Source organism: Micropterus dolomieu, linkage group LG17 (assembly GCF_021292245.1).
Source record: "Micropterus dolomieu isolate WLL.071019.BEF.003 ecotype Adirondacks linkage group LG17, ASM2129224v1, whole genome shotgun sequence".
Taxonomy (NCBI): domain Eukaryota; kingdom Metazoa; phylum Chordata; class Actinopteri; order Centrarchiformes; family Centrarchidae; genus Micropterus; species Micropterus dolomieu.
This window is the reverse complement of record NC_060166.1, coordinates 29,576,013-29,601,598: the sequence shown is the minus strand read 5'-3', so window position 1 is coordinate 29,601,598 and position 25,586 is coordinate 29,576,013. Positions and strand designations below refer to the sequence as shown.

Below are 25,586 nucleotides of genomic sequence, written 5' to 3'. Positions count from 1 at the left end.
TGTATCATAAAATGGGAGCCTTCTGTACATAATTCTTTATTTCACTTTTCTTTTATGTTGCTTTCACATCATTGCACCTGATGAGACATTACAAACTCTATGCAGTTACTCTTTCTTAACGTCTCGGTGTTCCTGGTGTTCTTTGCCTGCTCAACTAACTGTGTTGCTGAACTGAGTTCCAGTGCCTACCGTGTTCATGGCTTTGCAGGCATTGTGTAGATAAACCCCAGCATGCAAAGCTTCAACTTTTAACTGTTTAGGTTTTTTTCTCATTTCATCTAAGTTGGGTTTTTTCCCCCACAGGGACCTAAATCGCTCTGACTCCGACTCCTCTCTGTCCCTCTCCCAAGTTGGTGATCGACTATCTGCCTACAGCTCCAAAGGCCACCTAATCAAGCCCACCGCTCTAATTCACGGTCTGTCTGGCCGTGCAGATGATGCCGTCTCACTGCATGCTCACACCCCCAACGGAGGGAACCGCATTCATGAGGTCAGTCCTACAGAGCCTGTCCCTGACAGCCCCATACTTATGAAGAAGGTGTACGGCATGGAGCAGTCACCCAGCATGGGAGAGATCAACAGTCTGTCAGAGTCGTCCCGTTCCCTCAGCCCCAACTCCACTGAACCTGACACACCATCGCCTACAGGAGGGCAACCAGGGGCCATAGGGGCAAAGGGCAGCACCCGTATCCCGCAGCTGTCCTCCAAGAAAAGCCCACTGGAGGAAGACAGTGGCTCTACAGGAGAAGACACAGATTCTACTGCCAGCCGCAAGAAACACACCTTCAAGATCTTCAAGAAACCGAGGAAATAAGGGCTACATGAACTACAGGCTATTAAAGCTGCTGTTTGACTGTATTCCTCTGGTCTGTTTTTGGGAGAAAAAAAAAAGTTTGTGGGGTTAATTAGTGGTCAAATGATGGCACAATGTTGCTGTTGCATCATTTTGTAGGTACAGCACCTACTCTAAGACACTGGACTGTGGGAGTGACCAGCTGTTCAGTTTTATCTGCTTATTTGGCCAATGTTGCTTAATTGTGGGGAATGGGTAGGTTTGTATATTGGAATGTAAAGTATTATTTATTCTGCAGGAAGTTGTGCCCGTCTCAAAGGGAAATGTGTCTCCCAGTTGGTTTTTCTTTCTTGTTCTACAATCTATAACATTTTGCATGTCTTCACTTTTGTTTGACAGATACTCGAATGCTCTTAGTGTTTGCTTGGTTCTTGTCGTTAACCTGCTTAGACAACACTTGATGTTTCTTTTATTACTACCTACATCTACCACTCAAAAGTGAATGTGCACTACTTTGTTTTTATTGGTGGTTATAAGTGTTTGTCTTTTGTGGTCACCTTCTTGGCAGAGCAAATGACACATCAAGGAGATCCTCAACCAGAAGAGTAGTAGTAGAAAGCTCAGAATATTAGTGACTCAAATGTTTGAGAGCAAAAGGTGAAGTTTGAAGTGCCATTTGGACACAGCACAGCAATAGTAGCTACTTGGTCTGATTGAAACTCCATAGCAGTGAAATGCAGTATGGATTAAAGAAGATTGCACCATCAAATTGCATCATTAGACCTTTTACATTATTTTTAGAGTTTAGGTTTGAGTACATGAAAGAGAATTGCTTTGGTGAAATGTCCAGCTTTTAAACACCACCAACAAATTTAACTGCTGATTAATTTTACATATATCTTCACTGGACCTGGAGGTGAACACGTGTTTGAAGAGCCTGGCTAAAATGTCCTGCTTGGGTGTAGGTATCTTTTAATTAGTAGGCAGTATTGTTACTGAGCACATAAATACCAAAATATTAATAATATAATAACATAACTGTCTGAAAATAACAGACTGCATGACAATGAACTTCCATCTGACGCTCACATTACATTGAAGAGGATACACTTTGAAGAAAGTGTAAAGTATACCCCATGAAAAACACAAATCAAAGACCTTAACACAAAACACTTAAATCACATTTTAATTGCAATTATTAAAGGTTTTTAAAGATTATACTCCTAATAAAAGGGATGATGTATAAATGGGATCCAACATTTTCCACTGATTATTAATATGATTAATGAGGCACTTTAACTTGGATTTTGGTGCCTTTTATCTTCTAGCTTTCTGTTTCTGTTCTATGGTTATCTAGGTAGACATTTAAACCTTCACAGCAGTTTAACAGTGGGGGGTGGGTGCAGGTAAGGGCTATAGTTGTAAGTCAAAATCATTTGCTCTGAATAAGATAGACTTTTTCAAGTTGTAACACTTTGTAATTCACCTTTTATGGAAGATGTAGCTCAACAAGTTATGGAAGCAGAAGACCAGTCATGTTAAAGTTACTTTCAGAGGCCTTTGTGTTTATTGTATGTTTTTACAGACAACACAAAACCACACGATATACACCCAGTCTGTGGTGTATATCCTGAGTTTAAACGCTGAATGTGCAAGGATACTGTCACTGTAACAGTATCCTCAGTACAGCATGTTTACATTAGTTATGGATATATCCTCACAACAAAAGAACATTGTGCCAGTTTTAATATTGACGGCTTCAGAGCACAGAACTATGCATCAGTAGGGGTTTAGTTTAGATGATTACTAAAGTAGTAGGGACGCCAGTACACTTAGGGCGTTGACCAACGAACAACCAAAAAGTGCTGCAATAGACACAGTGGGCCTCCCCCCAGCCTCATAATGTAACAGGTGGCTTGGATGTACTAGACATGTTTGAATATTTTATTTTAGAAACCAGCTAAAAAGTTATCACTTTTCTACTGGTACTTTTTTAAAGTGTCATTTGTATATCTTTTGCACGACAGAGCTGTAAATGGATGATTCCATTTGAATGTGTGTGAGTGTGTGTCTGTCTGCTCCCAGTATAATGCACTGTAATGTTGATGCATGTCAACTATTGTAACAAAACCTATATTGGGTTAGGAGGGTGGATCAGCGTAAGGTCTTTACTCCCCAACCTACTTTTTCTTTCTCTTTATTTTGGGCTTCAGTTTATGAATACATACAGTATATTTGTACAGAGACAATGATAATTTTGCATCTTCTGTGATGGTCTGGACTTTTATGGCACTTCTGCATGATAGCAATAAACTATTTTGAATGAAAGATGAGCTGATTTGTCTTGAACTTTACACTACATTCTTAACAACACTTAAGATTCCCATCTCATCTATAGAATTAAACAAAGGTGTCTTCTCTTAAATATGATTTTACAGAGATGGCAGTGCATTATATTTGGCCCAAAACAAATAATTTGAATTTAAATGTGAATGTAGAAACTGGTGAATGATATTGGTTTACCTTTGGTTCTGTGTTAAGTATTAGTATGCAACCTAACTCACAAAGCTCCACCTTAACTGTACTGTGTATATAGTGATTGGGTGGGGATATGTCCTGTTAAATATTTACCTATGCTTCATCATAATTGAGGTGGAGCAGGATGAAGTCCGGATCTTGAGGTAACTTGTTTCTTTGCAGCTGGAAAAAACCTTAATGGAGAGATTAATGAAAAGACTGTATGAGCCATGGATTTCCAGACACTACAAATTCATCTGTTCTGTCTCAGTATGCAGGTGGGAGCAGGTTTCCCTTCATGGTCTCTGACATTCTGGTCCCTTCTGCTCTTGACAGATTTAATTAGCAACTATGTCCATGTCTTCTGCCTCATACAGATTGTCTGGGGTTTAGACCAGGTGACACTCCTGAATCCTCCAGAGGAGCCTCTGTCAGACCATCATTTGAAGATACTTTACTCTTGTGATGAACCTGCTACTGTACAGCTGGACTGTATTGTATCTTTTGACACTGGCATCATTTCCACACTCCTGCTAAGACGGTGGAGCTGCGTCCCCGGTGACCCTAAAATAAGAACTGTGCAGCTGAAGCTGCCAGATTGGTTGGTATATCAAGCTGATGGGATTGTTCCATACTCCCAGTGGGTGCTAAGTTGTATCCTGCTAGCGTCAGTCAGATACAGTGGATTTGATGACATTGACAGGTCTGTTGCAGTTCTGGATGTTGCAACGTTGCAGCCTAAGCCCTTTTATAATCGACCTGTAAAGCAGCATAAACTGTGCATTGCCTGGAGCACTGAAATGTTGCAGTTGACTCAACGGTTTTCAAAGAAACAGTGCCCTTTGGAGCAAGGTAAGATTAGGCAAGTGATCTTTAAAATGCACGTGTGGGCAAAGGGGCCAAAAGTCAAAAATGGTTTAAGTGTGGCTATGAAAAATTCTAAATTTCTTCTGTCAACATTTTAAAAATTGAAGAACACCATCCTCAGAAACAGCTATAAAGATGAATGAATTTAGGATGAGTCAACAATTTAATAGTCAAAATATACTTTTATTATCATAATGATATGATATATGTATATAACTTACGGAATAAAATTCTTCAGTTGTCCTGCAAACATCAACTTAAAAACTGTTTATGTCATTCAGAAACAGTGCATTTGCTGTCTTCAGTATATGCTTCAACTGGAGAAAGCTTTGGTATCACTAAGACACTTGACCCTTATAGCAGTGGGTTTCTGGAGTATCTGCGCGTTAAAGCCATCTCTTTTCCATGGTAAGACAACAAATGTCACCCCATACACACAACCTAGCTTTACATTCTGTTAATGCAGATATTTTTTAGTGTGCTTTGTATTTTCACCAGGTGTATGTTCTCCATCTGGATATTTGTGACCAGACACTGTCAGGGAAAAATGTGTGGAGTGTTTTACCATATAGACTCCCATAACAATTATGTCACACCAACATTGTTACTCACAAATTCAGGTATAATTGAGAATTTTCTCCCACCTCTCAGATATCCTGATTATGTAACAGTACAGTGCCATTATTCCGGTCTTACTTGAGCCTCTCATTGTTGCTAGGCCAACTACACATCCAGATGAATGGAGAGTCGGAGGAATCCTCTGCATTTCTGTCTCCATTCAGGGTGCCCTTAAATGAGTGGTGCCAAATCAATGTGATGTTGCAGGGTAGGATGGTGAGTATCCTCTTGTTGACAGAAGATATCCTTGCAGGATGTAAATTATGGTAATAATGAGACAAAGTGGTCATTGTCACTGCATCTCAGGTGACAGTATCTATGGTGTGCATGGATAAGGAGCAGAGGACGGTTCATTCAATGAAACATAAGTAAATCTACTTTTGACATGACAAAGTCATAAAATTATATAAACATCAAAAACAAAAATGCATTTCCAAGTGTTCTGCATATCTGTTGTTACAGGTTGAGGCATATTGTCATGTTGGATGACACAGAGGGATATTTCGTGATTGGTGGAGGGAAATATATAAGAGGTGTGGAAGGTTATTATGGACCACTGGTTTACTACCGTAACAGAATATCACCTCAGAGCATGGTAATGTACTGCACCGGCCCACAGTTTGTATGGACTGTTCACTACATTTGAGTCTAATCATTTTCCTCTTTTCCAGTCTGAAGTTGTTATTCCAGATGTTATAATGACAGTGAACCTGACTGGATGGCTGCAGACCTGTCAAGCATTTCGTCTTGAGATGAATGTGAAAATCAACGGCTATTCTCTCAAAGCCAATCAGAAAACAGAGTCTGGTAGTAGGCTTACATATCCACTAGATGGTGCTAAAAATAACTTATCTGAAGTATTTTCAAGAGCCTTCTGCAGAGCTGTTGATGGTAAAGAGAAACAGTCTTGTGTTGTTGTTTTTTTTCTCAGAGATCTGTTTTGATGTTTTCCATGAGTGGACAGTAAAGGACAGACTACAATCAAAGTCACAGTGTGAGCTATGGGAGGCAACTGTCCCGCGCAGAAGACAAGCTGCAAAACTGGCCAGGTTTTTGGCTTTCAAACATAGTAAGAGATAAACTACTGCACAAAAAGAGTTTGACTAGCACTGGTACAAAATATCCAGGATAGGAGAGGATTGGAAAAATCACTCTATTCCACTGTCTGCATTATAGTGTATTCCAACTCTTAATGGAAGCTATTTGATTGTTTGCACCTACCCTTTACCCTCAAAACCTTTCCATCTAATGGAAATGTGCATCAGTTTATACACTTTTAATAAGATCAAACAAAGTATGGCTGCATAGCATGACTTTGTCATGCCCAAACCACTTGTTAGTTATGGGGCTTAGTTAACAATATACAGTAAATGCTTATTCTACTTATTATTCACTTATTAAATTGTTGTGTTATTTAACATGAAACTCTGAAATTAGTTAACTACCTTCTCCTTGCAGGAGAAAGAAGAGTTAACCTGGCAGCTGTGGGCAGGGCACTTTACTTCTTATCATGTCATAAGCTGAGCAGAGGACGCAGGACTGAAATGGTCAGCAAAATATTACCACTGCTGCTCCAAGCTGGCTGCTTAGCTGATAACCGAGCTCTGCACATGTCTTCGGTGCTCTACAGCAGTGGCCTGGGAGTAAAGAAACAGCCCAGTAAGGTGTGTGTTACTAGGTCAGCTATATTAAAACTATGCCTGTGGTGAACATGTCCAGTTTCTATATTCTATCATGCCCTTGTGTTTGGCACAGGCTTGGCTCCTGGCACTGCTTGCAGGCCAGAAGGATGATCGATTAGCACTCCTGCATCTTGGGCACCTGCATCATCAGGGTGTGCATGGCCTTTCCACAGACCACGATTTGGCCTATGCATATTATGCAAACATTGCTAAACAGACAACTTTAGACCGTCTTAATCCCACACCAGAGCAGGTAATGTTTGCAACTGGATGCTTTGGTGTACTAATTTTGCATATTTTGTTTAATCAAAAAGTAATGCATTTCTACTGTATGCTGTACCAAAAGCTTGTCATTGGAGCAGGACTTTGTGGGTTCTGTTTTTTCATCACTATCCGTCACTAAACCTATGTTTATATAAGTAAATATGAACCTTTTCTTGCCTAATATGCAGTGTAATTAATGGCACAATTTAAATGATCATAAACGTGTTTGCAAAAAATATTACAAAATATCAGAGAATAGTATTTGTACAAAACATTTTGTCGTAACTAGCAGTGTCAGACATACTGTAATTGTAATGCAGAGGCTGGGAGGAAACTCATATGTAGCTTATTATATTAAATATTATTTTTAACATATGAGCTGATATGTGATATGGTTATACATTTTCTGCTCCCCTTGTTGTGGCTATAGTTTTCAGATTTCCATCATCAATAAGTTTACCTTTGTCACTGCTTTTCATATGAAGAAAGATAACAGTGTGATTTGAATTTGGTAATATTACAGTGCTCAAAAGGGGTTCACGTTTTCTTTAAAGTTCAGAGCACTGCTTTTACATTTGTCTTCTGTGTTTCTTTTTTTTAGACATTTGTTGAGGCTGTTTACTTAAATAATGATGAGGTGCTGAATCTCCAGACAGATGAAGACCATCATATCTTCCAGTGGCTGAAACTGCAGGCAAGCAGGGGAGCAGCTGAAGCTGAGGTAGCCTGTTCTGCCCTCTCTGCTTTTTAAGTTGGCCATGTACACAAGCACCAAGAGTCACTAAAAAACATTATATATTATATTACAAATTTCAAGAAATATGGCGTCAGGTTTTAGGTTTGTGTCTCAAAGTACACTTTTTAGGGGTAAAAGAAAATGGCCACAGACACTTGAACAAGGTGATGATGTTTTATCCTGTCCTTTTTCGTAATGACTGTCTTGCAGCATGCCCTAGCTCGCATGCTGTTCTGGGGTCAGCAGGGAGTGTCTCCAAACATCCAGGTGGCTGTGAGGCACTACGAAAGGGGTGCTGTCAAGTGGGAAGACCCGAGGTCAATGTATGACTATGGCATAGTCCTACTGCAGGTCAGAATCACATCTGATGTAGAATCATATATTATAGTAGTAGTGATTATCAAATATTAATTTGTTTCTCTTTAGGGGCAAGGGGTTGAAAAGGACATCCCAAAAGCTATCAGTTTTCTGAAGAAAGCAATGGAACAGGTTTTGTATAGTTAAATGTTTATTACTCCTTTATTATTAATTTATCTATAATGTAACATTAGGAAACAGCTTTCTGTTCCAAAAACCCATTCAAAGTTTGCACTCCTATTTTTACAATATTCTGTCCCACAGGGTTTTGTTCCTGCAATCAATGCCCTGGCCTGGTATTATGAGCAGATTGAGCAGGACTATGAGAAGGCAGTGCAGCTGTGGGAGCAGGCTGATCTCCTCAAGTGTCCAGATGCTGCTGTGAATCTTGGTGTCATTTACTCACAGGGTCTGTATCCAGGAAAAGCTGCTGACCAGGTTAGCTCAAGTATAAATGCTACTAGTATGCTTACCGACTAGTCTTGAGTGCTTATTTAAAGCAGTAAAACTTTTGTATTTCTGACAGTTTATGGCCTATCAATACTATCTGAAGTCTGCAGAGAGAGGGCACATCAGAGGAGCAGTTCAAATTGCTGACATCTGGACCACTGGGATGCCTGGCTACGTCAACAGACGTCCATCAGATGCCGTTTTGTTAGCTGCTATTTATTTATTTCACTTCACATGTATGTTTTTTTTCTTATGTCATGACTGAAATGTATGTTTAACTGACTGCAGGTGGGCAAAGTGGGCAGCTGAGCACAATGGATACCTGGGCAGCATCTTGCGGAAAGCCTTGGATTCATATCTCAAGAGTGACATGTAATCGTTTTTTCTATTCACACTTGCCAATTATCCTGATCAGGCCACTTGACTGTAGTTGCAGCAAATTGACATTCTAGCTTTTCAACAGGTTCAGCTCACTGTTATATTACATGATGGCTGCTGAGTCCGGGTATGCAGCTGCCCAGTTCAATGTGGCATATCTATGTGAACAAAACACAGTGAGTTATCTCTACAGTAGCTGTATTGTCATGTTATTGTTACAGTTTTATTCATTTTTGTACTCTTTATGTCCATAGTTCGGTTTTCTGGATCCTGCCTTTGCATCAAACTGCATGTGGAGATATTACAACCTTACAATCCAAAGTCAAAATCCTGACACTTATGGTAAATAACTATCTTTTGGGACTCAGTATTAGGAAACTTGTGTGCCAATATTCACAACTGAAACCTTTTTAATATTATTACCTCTCCAGCCTTAATTAGGATGGGTGACCTGTTGTTTGAGGGGCAGAGTGACAGGCAGAAAGACATGTCCTCTGCAGCAGAGATGTACCTAGTTGCAGCACTAAGGAACGAGCCACAGGTCTGCTTCTTTTAAATAGATTTTCTTGCTGTGTGTATGTATATATATATATATATTCTTTTTTTCAAGTTTGTGTTTATTCATAATTGCACTTGTGTGGGCATGTGCGTGTAAGCCATACTGTTCTTCCACAGGGATGGTACAACCTTGGACTCATTGCTGAAGACGGTTACAGGCTTCCGCTGTCAGTATTGATTGAACTCGGCCTTTCAGAGCTGTATCTGGCAGATAGAAGTTTACTTCTTAGTGCTTTGTACAAAAGGTGTGTTTGTATTGCATATATACATTGGTTGTGTAAGTGTAGTATACTGTTGTCAACATGAATCTGAAAGAAAAACAATTCTATATTTTCTTCCAAAAGATGCAGAGACTCCGAAAATGCAGATTCATACTTGCCTTGCAGCCTTGCCCTCTTCAACGTGTATCTTCAATCTTTCAAAAAGGACTACAGTACTGCTATTATGGTCAGTGTGGTATGCCTAAGCTACATTTATAACAAGTATTATCAGTAATACATATTTACAAAGCATCAAATGTAAAAGTACTAATTATGCAAGAAATACTTGACTAAATTATGAGTTGTACCTTAAAATTGTGCTGAAGTGCAGTACTTAAGTATATTTACATGTCCACCACTGGCCAGCAGCAGGCATATCAGACTTATAACAATTTATTGTGATGTGATATCTTACTAACATTGTGGTCACGTTATTTCCCACAGGTCTCCACTGCCTTTGCTGTGGTTGCAGCTCCACCAATATTCTTTATCATCCTCGGTGTACTCAGGAGACCTGTCCTGTCTCTCAACTAGAGCAGAGATTCTTATTGGGATCATTAGTGCAACAACTGAGGGAATAAAGTGTAAAGTCAATCTGCACGCCAACAGCACCGCAATATATTGTGTTACATATGTGTATTATGTGATCACCGTTAAGAACAAATGTGATTCAATTTTTCATGAAAATAATAACTTGATTGAACAATAAAGAGGACTGTGAGTGGATGACTTCAAGAATTTCAGGTAATGAATGTCCAGGTGTAGCCTCAGGTCCACCATCCACCATTTACTTTATTTTACTTTATACTAAAAAGTGCTTACTAAACAAGCATATGGACACAATTATCTTAATTTTGTTCAATATTTTTACATTTGTCTGGTTGTTGTTGGAGCTGTCTATGTTTGTGTTTATGTGTCGAAAAGCTAAATAAAAATTTGGTTTTAAAATATTATGTATTATTTCCACATAACACCATGATGCTCATCAAAACAAGTATGCCAAAGAACTTCTAGCAACTAATATTCCACTAACCAAAATCAAGCAGGCAATTACACTTCTCATGAGACCAAATCCATTCAACGCTCAACATCTCATTAACACCGCAGACAAATTTAATTGCTTTGCTTCTATTTGTAGGGATGATTCAGAATTTGTTGGGGGATATAATGGCAAGGATGGGATAAGAAAGCTCTGAAATGTGTACATTTAGTCATCTCTAATAAAAAATAGATGTGGTATCACTGCCAAGTGGTTCAAGTACCCTTAATTAAAAAAATATACATGCAAGGAAATTGTGGACCTAATATCCCCACAAATACAAGGTGCAAGGTACAAGGTTGTTTATTAGTCATTATACAGCACACATAACATATAATTAAGTGTGGACCTGTAGGCCCATTAAAATATGTAACATATAAAATAAAATGAAACAATATATACAGTTATTTATATACATATACCAGTATACAAACACGTATACACCATGAACATTAATACAATTTACTGCAAATTTTCAAAAAAAAAAAAAAGGCCTTTTCATTAATACCCTTTGTAGTTCCATTTTTTTTAGGTTAGATCCTGTCTATCCTGACCATGTTTTTGCTCCTGACTCCTTGCAATTGTTTAAAGAATATCATGACTGTAGTTACCACTGAGGAAACTAAGGACATGTTTACATTCTACAATTATACACATATTGACATTATTATCGAAATCTTTTTTTTCTTGTGTGGCCCTTATGCTCAGTTTTCAGTAATGTTATTTTTATACCCAATATATTTAAATTTAACTACTTTTAGGCCAGAAATAAAACAGTTTTGTTGGGAAATAAAATGTTACTGATTTATGATTGAAACAGCAATTGAACATCTGACTTGGTAAAGAAATACATCAATAAATGTAAATATTTTTTTAGACTTTTGTTGTCTGGTCTGCCTGATTCATGACGTTATACAATCCAAGCTAGGTCCTGCGGCTGCGCGAGAAAAAAAATAAAAACAATTATCAGAACGTGATGCAGCAGGTGAAGTTCTGTTGGACGTTTCAACGGTTATCTGTTAATATTGCCCTTGATTGAACACGAAAATACATTTCTGCCTTTCAGAGAAATTAATGGTTAAGTTGCCTCTGTAACGTTAGTTATGCTAATACTATCTAAGTTACTTTAAAAGCACAAACTATCAGTGAGTCTGAACTGCAGTGGAAATCCCTAATCAACAACTGAGCTAACGTTAACGGATTCCAGGCAAACAATAACGTTATGCCTATATTCTGCCCATGTCAGTATTGTAGCTATAACGTTAGTTCCTAGCTCTATGGATTTACTATTGGCTAGCATCAAGTTTATGGCAAGTGTGGAGACTCTATTGAGGAAAAGCACAGGTGCAACTAATGCCATAAATGAGATGACTGAAAACAAGTTTTCAATGTTTGGATTTCTGCTGATGTCAGGTGTTTTCATGTCATCTATAGACTTTTGTATGGTACTATTTGCCAACATTTTGTTTTTATGTATTTGTTTTTGCCTTTGAAAAGACACAACTACTAGGGCTTAGCCATGTGGCACAATCTGAATATGAATCTACTTGTATGGATTTAGATTTGTGCCAATTTAGTCAAACAAAAATTATTAAGGTCTTTTACTTTTTTGATAATAACTTCTTATGTTTACAGTTCCCTCTGCTTCTTTTGTCACTGATCAGATTTTTGCTCTCACTGTCTGCTTTGCAGTCACGCTGCCAGCTCTCTCATTTGTGCAGCCTGACTTTTTGTTTGCAGTTCTTACACAAACTTCTCTAGTTGGCTGTTTTTTAAGGGGTGCATCCCCGTTGGCTAGTTAGTTTTTTAGTGACAGCTCAGTGCCCCAGATGTTTTTCAGTGCTGCAAGCTGTTTTGACACCCTAAATACTGGAAACTTTATTGGAAACTGGCTTGCTACAAGATTAATAAACTTTAACCATCGATCATATGTTTTCTGAGCTGTGTCCTTCTAACAGTTGTGTTGTCTTAAGATAAAGCTAAGCCTTGCTATGTAAGTTAGAATTTACCCAACTAAAAACACTAACTTGTTATCCATAACGATGCTAACTAGGCCTAAGTAATGTTAGTCTTTGCTCTGTGTTTGTATGTGATAGCTTTGGTAAAAAAAACATGGTAATTTGCCTTATCTATGTAGAACAATGAAACTTTGGGGGACCCAAAGAGACCTTTGATGCAGGCCAGTATATAGTCTGTTCTAACCGATTAGGACACAGCCAAGACATCACAATGTCACTAAAGTTTGCAGAGTTAAAAATTTAACAAAAGCAAGCAAAATAAATGAATGGCTTGCTCCCTGGTGTAATTTGTGTGGTTGGTGTATGTAAATGAACATGGCTGTTCATGAAGGTGGTGGACATCTATAAAGAGCCTTTTTGTGGAGCTTTCTGTTGCTTACGGCCATATCAACCTAGAGGAACGTGTTTGCTGCGATGCACCTATCACTCTACAGGAGGTGGAGGCTGCCATCGAGGAGTTGAAAAATAACAAGAATCCAGGTGCCTGTACTATGAAGCAGGATTTGAGCTAACTACAGGGTTAACCCTGGGTTTTTAGTACCACGACGGTGGTTCACTTCTTACCAGGGTAGATTGCCATGTTAACTTATGCTGAACAGCTAACCTGATCCAAAGCAGGTTGTGTTCCAGATAAGAGATCAACTCGATGAAACACCGCCTTCTGACCAATCAGCTCTCTTGAAAAATGACATCATCATCTTTAGGAGATCCCACAGATTTTTGTTTGGCTATGTTTTATAACCTGCCTTTGTTTGCTGTGGCAATACGGAGAAACTTTTGTATAGCATTATGAACCTACAGAGACTGATTGAAAGCCTTGTGGAAATGCTGACACACAGCAAAGCTCAAATATATAGCTAATATTTTCATAAAACCAAAAGAACACATCAAAACAACACATTAGGCTATTATAGACTATGCCTGTTCATTTTGGCATTCAGACTGTCGGCGATTTTCTGTCTCCATGCATGTGTCAGCTGCAGCTGTGCTACTTAGACTATGCCGTATTTCAGCAACATTACAGTTTGCTCTTCGTTTGTAAAATATGCTGCTCTATTGCCGGTGGACTTGTTCATGTCTGCGACTGGTCATCTGCTACTAACACCGCCTCTTTTATGTAAACGCACTCACGGCTAGATTGGGAAACCCTGAGTTGACTTACCGCGTTGATAACCAGCTTCATGGGACTGCTTATCACGATCAAAATTGTTAAGGTTAGTGAAGCCAGATCACGTAAAGATGTCCTGGTTATGTTGAACTCGCTTCGTGGTACAGGCCCCAGGCATAGACAGTTTGTCTGGGGAGTTATACAGGGGCTTCAAGCAGCAGCTGGCTCTGGTTCTGTTATCAGTTTTTCAAAGTATACTAGGCTTACTCCCAAAACTTTAACAACTGGCTTAATCACTTTGATTTATATTTAGTTTATTTGGGAGACGGTGGAATCAATGGAATCCACACTCCACTTGGCAGAGAAACCAAGGTCTTTCTGTACGCAGATGACATCAACGTTATAATCCAGACTGAGCTGGGTGTAGATAAAGTTGTTGAACATCTACATACTTAGGAGAGGAATTTGGGGGCCAGGGTTAATATATGCAAATCAGAAATCTCCTTTTTCGGAGGCTTGTTACACACACCCCTAACAGATGGAATTTTCACAGGGTTGAGAGAATGGTTAAAGTTTTGGGAGTTTACCTTGGTGAGAATATGCAGATGGCAAGGGAGCAGAGCTGGGGCGAGCTGCTGCAGAGAGTTAGGGACAGGGTTGCTTTCAAGAAGATTAGAGGACTGACTGCTGTAGACAGTCTTGTTAATCTGGTGCAGGATAACACCAGTGAAAACTCTCCTCTGCCTGATTTTGAACTTGGTGTTGAAAACCGAATGATTCAGGAATTTAAGGTTGATATTCTGACAGAGTGAATGAATATCAAGATGGAAACCTCTTGGACCTTGCTCCTAATTAGGAGCAGTGGGCAGCCATTGTGCAGCAGCCAGGGAGCAGTTAGGGGATCGGGGCCTTGCTCAGTGGCACATTTAGCAATAGACTATCTTGGAACCGGCGACCCACAGACTGTCACCCCCTTTATTAATTATATTTAATAATAACATAATTATATAATATTTATTTCAGAGTGTAGGCACAAGATGCATTTCTAAACCATCTCCACTGAGGAAGCAGCTCTGCTGTTTGTATAGCGAAGTGTAAAAGCTTAAAGCACCTGGTATTCCCTGGTGTTCTCCCATCAACCAAGTGAGCAGTTTTGAGAGGGGTCACATTATGAACTGACTAATGCCACTCAGCATTGATATTTTTGATTATGTTTAATTCAGGCTTGCATGTTTTGTGACTACTATAATTAGAACTGGAATTGAAATGTGACATGGAAAGTATCAGTGAATTCAAAATGCGATGGTGACATATGACTAATGTACCTTTTGGACAGCAGGATGTGTAGTCAGCAAGGAGAGTCCTTCAGCAGTAGACCCGGGTTAAAGTCCCTGCGTCAGCTTATGTGTTTTGTGAAAGTTGCTAAATTCTTACAGTCTCCAGGGTATCTAGCTGTGCTCTTCTCTGCTTTGACCTTCCTGTCTCAAGGGCAGTGACTTAGTTACTCGGTTGCCGAAATAATGTCAACACCTCAGTGATATGGACTTAAACTTTAAAATAGCTCAATTACATTAAAAACACTGCTGAAGCCGTTGGTCAAATAATGCTGACTGAGAGTTACAGACATTTATCAGCAGTAAAACAAGTCCAGACAATAGCATATTGTTATCCTTTTATATAAATAAAACAATATGAGGCAACTGACAAATGACTGAAATAGGCCTAATCTGTGCTGGAATTTAGCTACCCAATCTAACCACAGTCAGCCCTTTTCTATTGAGCAGCTCCATTAGAGTAGTTGATAATTAATGCCTTGCAAAAGGACACTAACATAAGTTGTTCAGGGTAGGGACTTGACCCATCAAGGTTTGGCTTAGTTATTGTCATCTTGGAAAGTATTTTGAACAGGAGGCATTGATATTTGAGAGTTTAAAAAAACAGAGAATGATATATTGCCTGTTATTCAGTTCTGGTACAGAAATTATGTAATGGGGGCACTTTATAAATTCTGAAACATATCATATTCTAACATAACTTCTCAAACATAACTTTGGCATTTCTGTACTGTAATAACTTGCTTATTGGCCAACACATACGCAGATACTGCTATATCTACGATAAGACAATATTGGCTGGTCTATCGGCCTGGCTCATCTATCTCTAGATTTTTGCTGCATTGTGTTATTACCACTATTTTACTGTCTTAGTTTTCTATTTATTGAAAGCAGCGGCTTCTGACATCTATCCTGCTCCCATCCTTTGATAAAGAGAAGCATTTTCCCCCAATACTTGGTTTTTGTGCTTATTGTGAATTTGAAATGTTTTGTATTACTTTGTGCATTGAAATGCTATAAGGGACAGTGTCTAGCGCTTCAATAAGATCCTACATAGATTGTGATTTAAGTGTACAGCAGCCAGGCTTTTGATTTGGCGCTCAAAAGCTGAAATGCGAACAAATGAATAGAAAAGGAAACGGCAGCACTGAGGGAATGTGAAATCAAATTAGTTTAACTCTGCGATTTTTACTCTGTGCACATTGGCTTACCAAGAATGCAGCTCCTGACAATCTACATTATCAAAGCAATCTGTCTCTCTTTTCCTTTTCTTCTCATTCCCATCCATTGGTTTTCCTCTCCTCTTCTCTTTTTTGCTTCCCTCCCTCTGTCTTTACAGATGGGCTATTTGGCCGATGAAAGGGAAGAGAGCTGTGCCAGTTGTGAGTGTACACCGAGGCGAAGGGAAGAAATTTACTCAAGCAGCCGTGGGAGCTGGACTTGTTTGTGGGAGATAAAGCAGAAACACCACACGGAGGTGCAGATACAGTTCAGGTAGTATGTGTGTGTCGGGGAGTGTGTGTTTGGGGGTTAAGGGTGTAAAGAGAGTTTACACCCTTACCCCCCAAGAGTTCTTCATGATTTTTTTGTTAGACAAAACTGAACTTGCTTAAGACTTGCACTATATTTTAGACTGTCTTTTTCTGCGACTCGCTTAATGTTTTTACCCCATATTTCAAAAGTTAGTTACAAACTTCAAAGGAATGTATGTAGATAAATTGTGGTCAGCCATCTTCATTGTTTAAAGTTAACTCTTTATGTACCTGTATTAAGTTTGATCAGCATGTCACATGAAGGACATATTCTTGCTTAAAGATGTTTTGTGACCAGTGTTTTTCCCTCTGAATATTAATTTTGTTAAAGTAAAAAGGGTTTTCAGCTCTGAATAATATTCTGCTGTGAGTGTATAACTCCATGATCCAAATATAATGAATGGAAAAATAAAATTATATACAGTAGATGATGAGTACATGATGTGAAATGTACTGTCAGCTCGCAGTAATGTTTTTGGTAGTTATGGGCATTTTAAACATAGTCACTGGGAACTATTCGACCATTGTTTGCACATTTATTATTTTATTTACTTTATATTTCAACATTTTGTTGTATTTAGACCTACTTATTTATTCTTTCATTTATTCCTCTTTATAGTTGCACATTTATTTTCTTATTCTTTGCAGACTTATTCTTTTTTATGGCACTCCTATGACTCCATAAAACTTAAGTGCTGCGTAAGAAAGTTACATAATCACAATTTCACACAGGCTTTGATATTTGAAAGCAGTGTTTGATAATTGTAGTATTTTGATTAGAGATTTTAATACCATAAAGTATTCATTACTAATTTATTTACCATTGTTGAATGGTGGTAAAAGCAGTATGCTGCTAGACTGTAGAGTAAGAAATTGTCGATGAGATGTAATGGTTTGTGATCAAACATAATGCCTGTTGTTTGAATGGTGTTTTTGTTTTTTTTTGGTATTTGAAGACACAGCAAATTGGTCTTCTTTACGTGTCCAATGATGCAATGGTGCCAAATAATTAATCTCTTTCTTGGGTGTCAAGATGTGAAAATAAATGAGTGCGTAAAAAGTATAGGTCTATTGATTTCATTCTTCCTTTGGAAGCCTGTTATGAAATGTCAGGTTGACTGATTGCACTTAGTAAACTTTGCCACACAGTATGCACCAGTTATTACAGTGACAGGATGGAGCTTTGCCCACATTTTATGTTTTTTTCTTTGTTTCTCAGTGTAAATACACTGCTGTCTTTACTGGGAAAACAGCATAAAATAAAATGTGGGCAAAGCTCAAGTAATAATAATAATAATGATAATAACTTTGATTTATATAGCGCCTTTCACAAAACCAAGGACGCTTGGGGGTGGGGGGGTAAGAGGTGTGAGGCCAGGGGAGATTAAAGCCCATAGGCCTCAGTGAAGAGGTGTGTGTTAAGCTGGTTTTTAAAGGTTATTAAAGGGGAGGCAGAGCGGATGGCAAGAGGGAGCTTGTTCCAGAGTGATGGATTTTTTGAAAACGTACTCTATCTATGCTGGCAAGAAGTTTTGGTAATCCCCCAAATTTAAATTGGCATTAGAGGCAAAGCATACTAGTACACCAGTAAAGATCAATATGTATTTCTATTTTATCTGTTTTTTTCAAGATATCGTATTTCTTCCCACCATAAAGTAAACATTATACAACCAGTAAAGTTGCAGAAATGAAAAGGATAAAATTGTTGAATTAAATATCTTCCAGATGATTTTCTTTCTTTTCTGCCTGGCCTCATGAACATATGTTTAATGGGCCTTTTTCCACAACTATATAAAGAACATGGAAATGCTTGTCTGTATCTTAATACAGTATCCAATGGTGCCATGGCCGTAAGGAGCCAGAGCAATGTGGGATGCAGAGTGCTTAGAGTGGGTGTGCCTCTTTCCACCTTCCAGCTCCTCCTTATTCTCTGTGGTCGCTTACCGGATGCTCAGGGTCAAGGTAAGAATCAAATGTTTTCTACTGTGTTTCTTCTTAGTTTGGTTGCAAGTAAGCAAGTATGTTTGTCAGTCTGGCAGTAAATGTACAGTGGAGGTCACTGTGTGTCCGTTGATAAAAGTCTGCCTTTTGGAAAGTCTGCCTGCTGGAAAGTGACGGCGGTTAGTGCTAGCTAACATCTCCCCTCGAGTTTCAGACTGGTGTGGAAGCTGAGCAGGGTTGGAGGGGGCGGACTCATGTGACTACACATGGTGTAGTATGTTTTTAAGGGGAAAGTACATGAACTCACAGTGGGGAAAATATTAAAAGGATTAAATAACCAACATGGCAAAATTACGACGTTTAAAGGGTCTGAATTTCCCTTTTGATTGCTTTTCAATTAATCGACCAGCACTATAACGACTGCATTCAGGTTTATAATGCGCAAAGGTACAGTATATTAGGTATGCAGTAAGCTTCCAGTTTGTAGACCAGATTTAATCCTGGTATCCTAGGGAGACAAGGCCACTATGCCCTCTGCTGTCAAAGCACTCCACTGGCTTCCATCCCTCCCCGTGACTGGTTTTATTTATAGCATAGCAGGAATTGCTACCCTAACAAGTGACAAGGGCTCAAAATATATACACATGCACACGTGCATGCGCGCGCACACACACAAACACATACACACACACAGCACACTAATGCCAACTTTCAGGGGTGGTAAGGGGCAGGAACAAGGTTAATGCACGAGAATTGGGAGTAGTGTATTCAGCCTTTATAAAATGAGCTCTGATTAATGGGCCTCAGCTGTGGCATATGCCAGGGTGAATCGTGTGGGAGGACAGGAGAGGACAAGTGCCAGACTATGAGATTACTAGAGCCATCCATAAAAACAAATATCAAATCATTCATCTACCATTTGGAATAATGAGTTTTACAGTTTGTGATTTGACAAAATATATATATATGTGTGTGTGTCTGTATAACTGCTTTTTTTGTTAGATAGGAACTGAGAAGTACTCCCACTTCTACCATAAGTTAAAGTTAAATGTATTTAAAAGATAAAGAAAGGAGGCCCCCAAACTCTTGAGCTACAAGCCTGAAACTTGATAAGTTTTGTTTAATGGTTTTGCACTGAGAACTGCACATCAATTACATCTTTTAACTTATTTGTCAGTAATGCTTTCATGATGTACATTAGAGTGGAGGACTGGGTGGAGTCATTTTGGGCAGCCAGGGTTCAGCAGGAAAAGTGTATTTTTAATGTATTTTAACATTACCAGTGACCATGTTAGGGCTGGCAGGTTTATCATTTCCAACTCTCACACTCACTCGGAAGAATCGTGGTTACAAGCACACACTGGACTCCCACGGCATACCAACAGGATACTTAATGTACTGTGGTGGGAATGTCTATGATAAAGAACTAAAAAAACAGTGTGTCTGTCTGGTTTTATTTAACACTTGTGCCAGCGGGCACAATAAACCTTCAAGCAAGTTTTAGGCTAAAAGGGGTGTTTCCACTTTCTGCTGCCTATCTTTTATACACAAAGCACACAGGTACACAGGTAGGGTGCAACCGCATAGTCTACCACCTACTTGTCGTGTCTGCTTCACCACAGGAACCTAGCTCATACAGCATATTCATACAGAAACAATACCATATATGACCTTTTCAACTCTAGTATTTGTAACTCAGTGGAACTCTATAGCAATCAGGAAACACATGACAATATAAAGAATTACATGCAAAATAGTATGTTTCCATTACATTAAGTAATGAACTGTAAGGTAGTGTTAGTAATTTGCATAGGCTATGTAGCTGTTTGTTGGTTAATACAGTTTTTTTTTTTAATTGTTCATTTGGTTCATTTGTAATTCATCAATGCGTTGACAGTATGTTTTCTGTTAATTCATTTATCTATCCATTTATTTTCTGATCCGTTTATCCATTAGTCTGCACATTGCATTAGGGTTGCAACTAACGACTATTTCGATTAATCTGTCGATTATTGAAACGATTGATTATAAATCGCAAGATTACTAAAAGCCTCTTATTTAGCTATCAGCGCTTAAATTAAGCTCGGTGTTGTTTTAAGCACATGCTAATTAATGATCAAGACAATAAAATGAATACCGCTTTGAAAAACATAATTTAAAGTGTTTCTGCTGCAGCAACAGAAAGTTCCACAGAAATCAAGTTCTGTTATGGATCAAACGGGTATATATACAGTAAGAAATAACTGTGTGCACAGCCTCGTGCGAGCAGTCAACTGAGCAGCTGATCAGCTGTTAACAAGACATATCATTTATCTAGTGACAGAGTAGCTTACACGCCGGTACTGCAACACACCGGGACAAAACGACACTAATATACAGTGTGTGTATATACAAAAAAACGGAATAACTTCATGCATTAATTTTGCCGAATTTACATGATGTAACCAATAATAACAATTTTGTAGTAGACGGCGTTTCACAAAGTTTATAAAGTTTCCAATAATCCAACACCTCACAAAACTCATATAAACGCGTATTTGCCGCCACCTCACGCATAGATAAAACTGTTTAGAAAGTATGAAATTGTCCAGTGTTGTCTAATCTCATGTGCTCAGTAGCAACACGTTAGAAACTTTGCCATGAGCGACAAATGTATAGAAAACATTACAGCTCATAGCTCATGGCTTTTAACGTGAAGTAACATGGCTTTTAACAATAGGCTAGCTAGCTTGATAACTAGCTTACGGAGGTGAATCATCATCCAGAGAGTGCATAGTACAACTTGTAAAAACAGCAGGTTGCTGTCAGTTACACAGGTTATACGTATACGAGTATTGCAAAGAGTGATGTGCTTACCACTAGTGGTTTTCAATGTCAAAGTTTATTTGCATGCTTAAAAAGTACCAAGTGCGGTCTTGTGTAATGCTTATTTTGCAGCTGACAAGAATGTGCTTCAGGTTTGCTGGAGATGGACAGAGTGGGAACGTAGGGTATTTGACGTACCATTGGATGAGGTTTTTGGGAGATGGTTCGAACTGCTTCTATGTCCCACAACTCCTTCCAAGACAACTTAATTGAGGAAAGGTTTTACTTTACTTATTATTTGTACTTCGCTGTAGTTTGTGGAAAAGGTAAGAGTTTCCTTGTGCCCAACATCTGGTTATTAGCTTTTATGCTTCTCATGCTTCTGTGCCTTCTATGCTGAGGATATGGTATTCTTGTCACGGTGAACTATGTGCTATAGAGACACAGGCAGGAGAGTGAGGTTGTCCCGTATGCTTATAATTTGCTATGCCAGATGCAAATATTAAGTCACATTAGTGTCAGAGAAAAATACCTTTTTATATACAGTAGTTGCCATGTTCATGTGAGCTTTGTGAAATTCAAGAGTAACATACATAACTGTCATGTTTTTAGAATGCTATGTGATGTTTTTTTGTTTTATATTTAACGGCAAAAATAATGTTTGTTACATTGTTGTAAATCCAATCAGTCAAACAGATTGTTCTTTTTGTTTGATTAATAGAACAAATTGTCTGTCCAAGCGGTAACTCATCTCAATTTAAATAATTCATCATGAACATTGCACAGGTGTGGTCCCCTCCTTCGTGGGGGGAAAAAAAATGGGTGGCCAGTTAAAATGAAGTGAAGTAGCTGCATAAACACCAATTAAAATGCAATGCCATCATCCAACAGACATTAAAAAAACGGGTTAGTCCCACAGGGCTTTAGATTACATAACCGAGAAACTGCTTTTTTAAGTGAATAAAGACGGTACTGTACTGTTAGATAAACATTTATACTTTTATATAATGGCTTTTCTCGTCTGGTCACTTTAATTGATTTAACAATTTTACTGTAACACCCTCGGCACTCAGTTTGTTTGATTTCTAGATTAAGCCATCATATAGTATACTGACAATTTATTGTAAACACACTATAGCCCCTTGCTGTTCCCTTCATACTTTCACTATTTGTTTTGGGAAAGATCGTGATCATGAAAATGCCTGAAATAGAAAGTGTGTTGTTGATACTGTTCATGTGGCATCACATTAAACTCTCATACAAACTCTCATACATGTGTAATTCTGCGAAGTCACGATCTCTGATTAAACAATCAATGTGAATGATATGCAAGTAATTTCTCAGATACACTGCACCCTAGGTACAGCACTGGAGGCACTTCAGCTGCTTGTAATGTGCCAACAGACAACTCCGCCTTATCAGCAGCTGTGGAAGCCTGCCAACCACCTTGCAAATTGATTTTTTTTTATTACCAAGAATAAATGGATATTGAATCTATGAGTAACAGAGTGACCTGGCAATGAAGACACTAATGTATTTAAGTCCACTATGAGAAAGTATAGTTTGACAGATTCTATTAGGTGTAGTGTTTTACATTTACTCAATGAAAAATGGCCAAATCTGCAAGTAGGAATATTGAGAGACTCATTACACTGGCAATGGTCATTTTTTTCTTCTGTAAGTACTGTTTTGTTTGTTGTTGTTCTATATTTTGGTGTTAAACTAACAGCACATATAATAGTAAACTGTGTCACTTCATGCAAAGCCCATATCATTAATACACATATTAATAAAGCATCATAAGAGCTGCTGCAAACCTTTTTAATGCATTATATTGTTACATAACAGTCAAGTATAATTCTTGTTCACTATCACAGTACCCATTTTGCATTAAGTGTTTTAAATTTGTTGCCAAATGTTATGGAAATACAGTGTGCCAGGTTCAGGTATGTTGAAGATGTTTTGAATACTGATAAAGATTTACACGGCATTGTTTATTGAGACTCAGGCCAAGGAGACACATTGTCAGCATACACCAAATCTGAAGGGTACTACTGTCTGGGGCTATTTAGGCTATCCTTCCTAGACCTACAGAGAATTACTATGTTTCCAAATAAGGTTATTGTTCACCCCTCAATACATGTGTGAAGAGTCTATTGGATATTGGTTCAAATCAAGACACTGCGCTTACCTACGTTAACCTAAATCACGTTGTGTGTAATTCAAGCCACATGCAACACTTTCTACATAGAGCCGGTCAGCCTGTCTGTAATGAAACAAAATAAAGATAATCTCTATCTGGGGTTGCTTAACAAATGGATAGCAGCGCATCCTTATCAAGACAGCTGCTTCAGTCAGTTGACCAAGCAGGCAGAGAGGAGAGACAGAGTCTGACCTACTATTTTGGAGAGTCACAGGATGTCACCTTTAGCTTACTTTAGCTCAGCAATTGACCCCATCGTGACCTGGGGAAACCTACATTTGAAACCTTGAGAGAGCATGGCAGATATTCAAAGTGGAAGTGTGGTGGCAGAGAGGAAAGGGAACTTAAGCCTTTCTGAAAGAACAGAAAAATTCAAAAATGAATGGGAGTCCTGGCTCATTTGGCACAACCCATAAGTATTGATAAGCTACGGAACCTTGCCTATCTGTCTGTCTCAATGCTTCTACAGTCAAATGTGAACGTATTTGTGAAGATATCTTGATGTTACAATTTGACCTTTTGTTATTGTTAACGATGCAGATTCCAGCACCTAAAATCCTGATATCTAGCAATACAGAATACCGATTGGATATCTGGCGTATAAATAAGGCAATATTATGTACCAGGACCTGAATGATTCTACTTAGGAGTAAGTGATGCAATCCCTTATGTGTTGCACATACCTTGAGCCCTTGCTGTTACAAGTGGAAGCAATGATGACATCTCAGGGTTTTCAAGTTGGTGTTGTCTTTCCTCAGTGTTTCACTAATGAGCTCACTACACTTGATGTCATCACATCTCCTCTTAATCCAGAGCCACTTGCTTGTCCTTTCTACCGCACCAAAGAGGGCTTTGATGGCTTAACATTAGGCCTGGTCTCAGATTCCTATGTCCATAAGCAGCTTGGTAGTAGCTTCTACAGCCATCTTTCACTGGGCAAACCTCAGTTTTCCAGCCTTTTTGTTCTGCATCATCTCAGATGGAAAGCAGAACCTCTGTTCCAGGACCTTCATGGACAAACACTCTTTCAGATGCAGGATGGAGTGACTGAGGAGGCAGGCCGTTTATGGCTGTCAGATTGCTCTACGGGCGTAGCTGGCACTTGCAGCTGACAAGAATGTGCCTCAGGTTTGCTGGAGATGGACACAATGGGAACATAGGGTATTTGCCGTACCATTGGATAAGGTTTTTGGGAGATGGTTCGAACTGCTTCCATGTCCCACAACTCCTTCCAAGACAACTTAATTGAGAAAAGGCATTCGCGTAACTTGCTGCCTGCTCATGTCTGCGCACCTAACTATGACACTATAATATTGTTATTCCTGCATAGCCATGTTATTAATATACCTTTATTTTTGAAGTGGACAAGAAGCTGTTATTAAAGCAGTGTGGGCAGACATGGGATGATCTGAAAGAAAATCAGGTGGCAGAAACATTATCTAGTAAAGTTTAATCTATATATAGCTCTGTGTAACATGTTTTCCTCTTTTTTTTTATGTGATCAGCACCTTTCTGCATGTAGTATTTGTTGTGAGTTACTTAATGAAACATGCTGGTAGTATCATTCTGATTATACAATAGCAATATTACAAGATATAATAAATAATAAGAATGAAGACTTCATGCCACTTCATGCCAGAATGGACAATACTGTATCGTTGATAATGATTTTTTTTACCATTGACATAGCCACCTTTTCTCTCTTCTGAAATCATATTAGTTTTTTGAGATGGCTTCTTTTAGTAAAATGCTGAGCCAGTGAGGACATGTCCACATTTCTCATGACACTAGATGGCACTATTGCTTTGTTGTAAAGCAGTACTATTTTTCTAGGTGGGAACAGTTAAGTGTCAAAGAGGAGATTAAATTAATGAATAATCACTTCTACAGTAGTCTTTAATTGATTACATTTGTTCCTTGCATACCTTGTTATGTATTCACATTAGCTCAATTTTATTTGTATCTGTTATATAGAGGTACTTTGTAGATTTGACTTTTTAAAATACTATAATTTAATGATGTTGATATGACTGTATAGCAAAACATTTCTTTAAAGCAGAGACAACATCATTGTTTAGAGGGAGGTGTTTTTTGTGTTCTACAGACCTGTATGGCTGTGATGTCTC

At 38.6% G+C, this 25,586-nt stretch overlaps 2 protein-coding genes and 1 long non-coding RNA gene across 11 annotated transcripts in view; all 3 read left to right on the top strand.

Annotated features, from left to right (window-relative positions):
• Positions 1-3,121, top strand: part of stim1a (stromal interaction molecule 1a) — a 25,195-nt gene extending 22,074 nt beyond the window's left edge. For 4 of the 9 annotated variants that reach the window (XM_046073561.1, XM_046073563.1, XM_046073562.1 and 1 more), the window contains one exon: positions 304-3,121. In XM_046073561.1, coding sequence (XP_045929517.1) covers positions 304-814 — 511 coding nt within the window. In that variant the 3' untranslated portion in view covers positions 815-3,121. The remainder of the gene's footprint in view (positions 1-303) is intronic. The other 5 variants (XM_046073565.1, XM_046073567.1, XM_046073568.1 and 2 more) reach the window with 3 other exon arrangements.
• A 461-nt stretch (positions 3,122-3,582) lies between these two features.
• LOC123985345 (protein sel-1 homolog 3) lies at positions 3,583-10,382 on the top strand. The gene is made up of 23 exons (XM_046072826.1): positions 3,583-3,588; positions 3,688-4,162; positions 4,459-4,585; positions 4,676-4,797; positions 4,896-5,011; positions 5,102-5,163; positions 5,258-5,390; positions 5,467-5,602; positions 5,727-5,864; positions 6,254-6,459; positions 6,551-6,730; positions 7,343-7,462; positions 7,688-7,828; positions 7,904-7,966; positions 8,099-8,272; positions 8,361-8,488; positions 8,573-8,656; positions 8,748-8,838; positions 8,917-9,004; positions 9,094-9,203; positions 9,338-9,465; positions 9,565-9,673; positions 9,925-10,382. Exons 1-23 carry the CDS (start codon positions 3,583-3,585, stop codon positions 10,012-10,014), a joined length of 3,027 nt encoding a protein of 1,008 aa, XP_045928782.1. The 3' UTR covers positions 10,015-10,382.
• An 8,014-nt stretch (positions 10,383-18,396) lies between these two features.
• LOC123985608 overlaps positions 18,397-25,586 on the top strand; it is a 51,617-nt gene continuing 44,427 nt past the window's right edge. The window contains exon 1 of the long non-coding RNA XR_006828717.1: positions 18,397-18,473. This is a non-coding gene — a long non-coding RNA (uncharacterized LOC123985608). The remainder of the gene's footprint in view (positions 18,474-25,586) is intronic.

Excerpts from the sequence above, each read along its gene's own strand:
- LOC123985345 (XM_046072826.1), top strand. Across the intron at positions 8,489-8,572 it reads CGTCCATCAGATGCCGTTTT|GTGGGCAAAGTGGGCAGCTG; the intron begins GTTAGCTGCTAT and ends AACTGACTGCAG. Across the intron at positions 9,466-9,564 it reads CTTAGTGCTTTGTACAAAAG|ATGCAGAGACTCCGAAAATG; the intron begins GTGTGTTTGTAT and ends TTCTTCCAAAAG.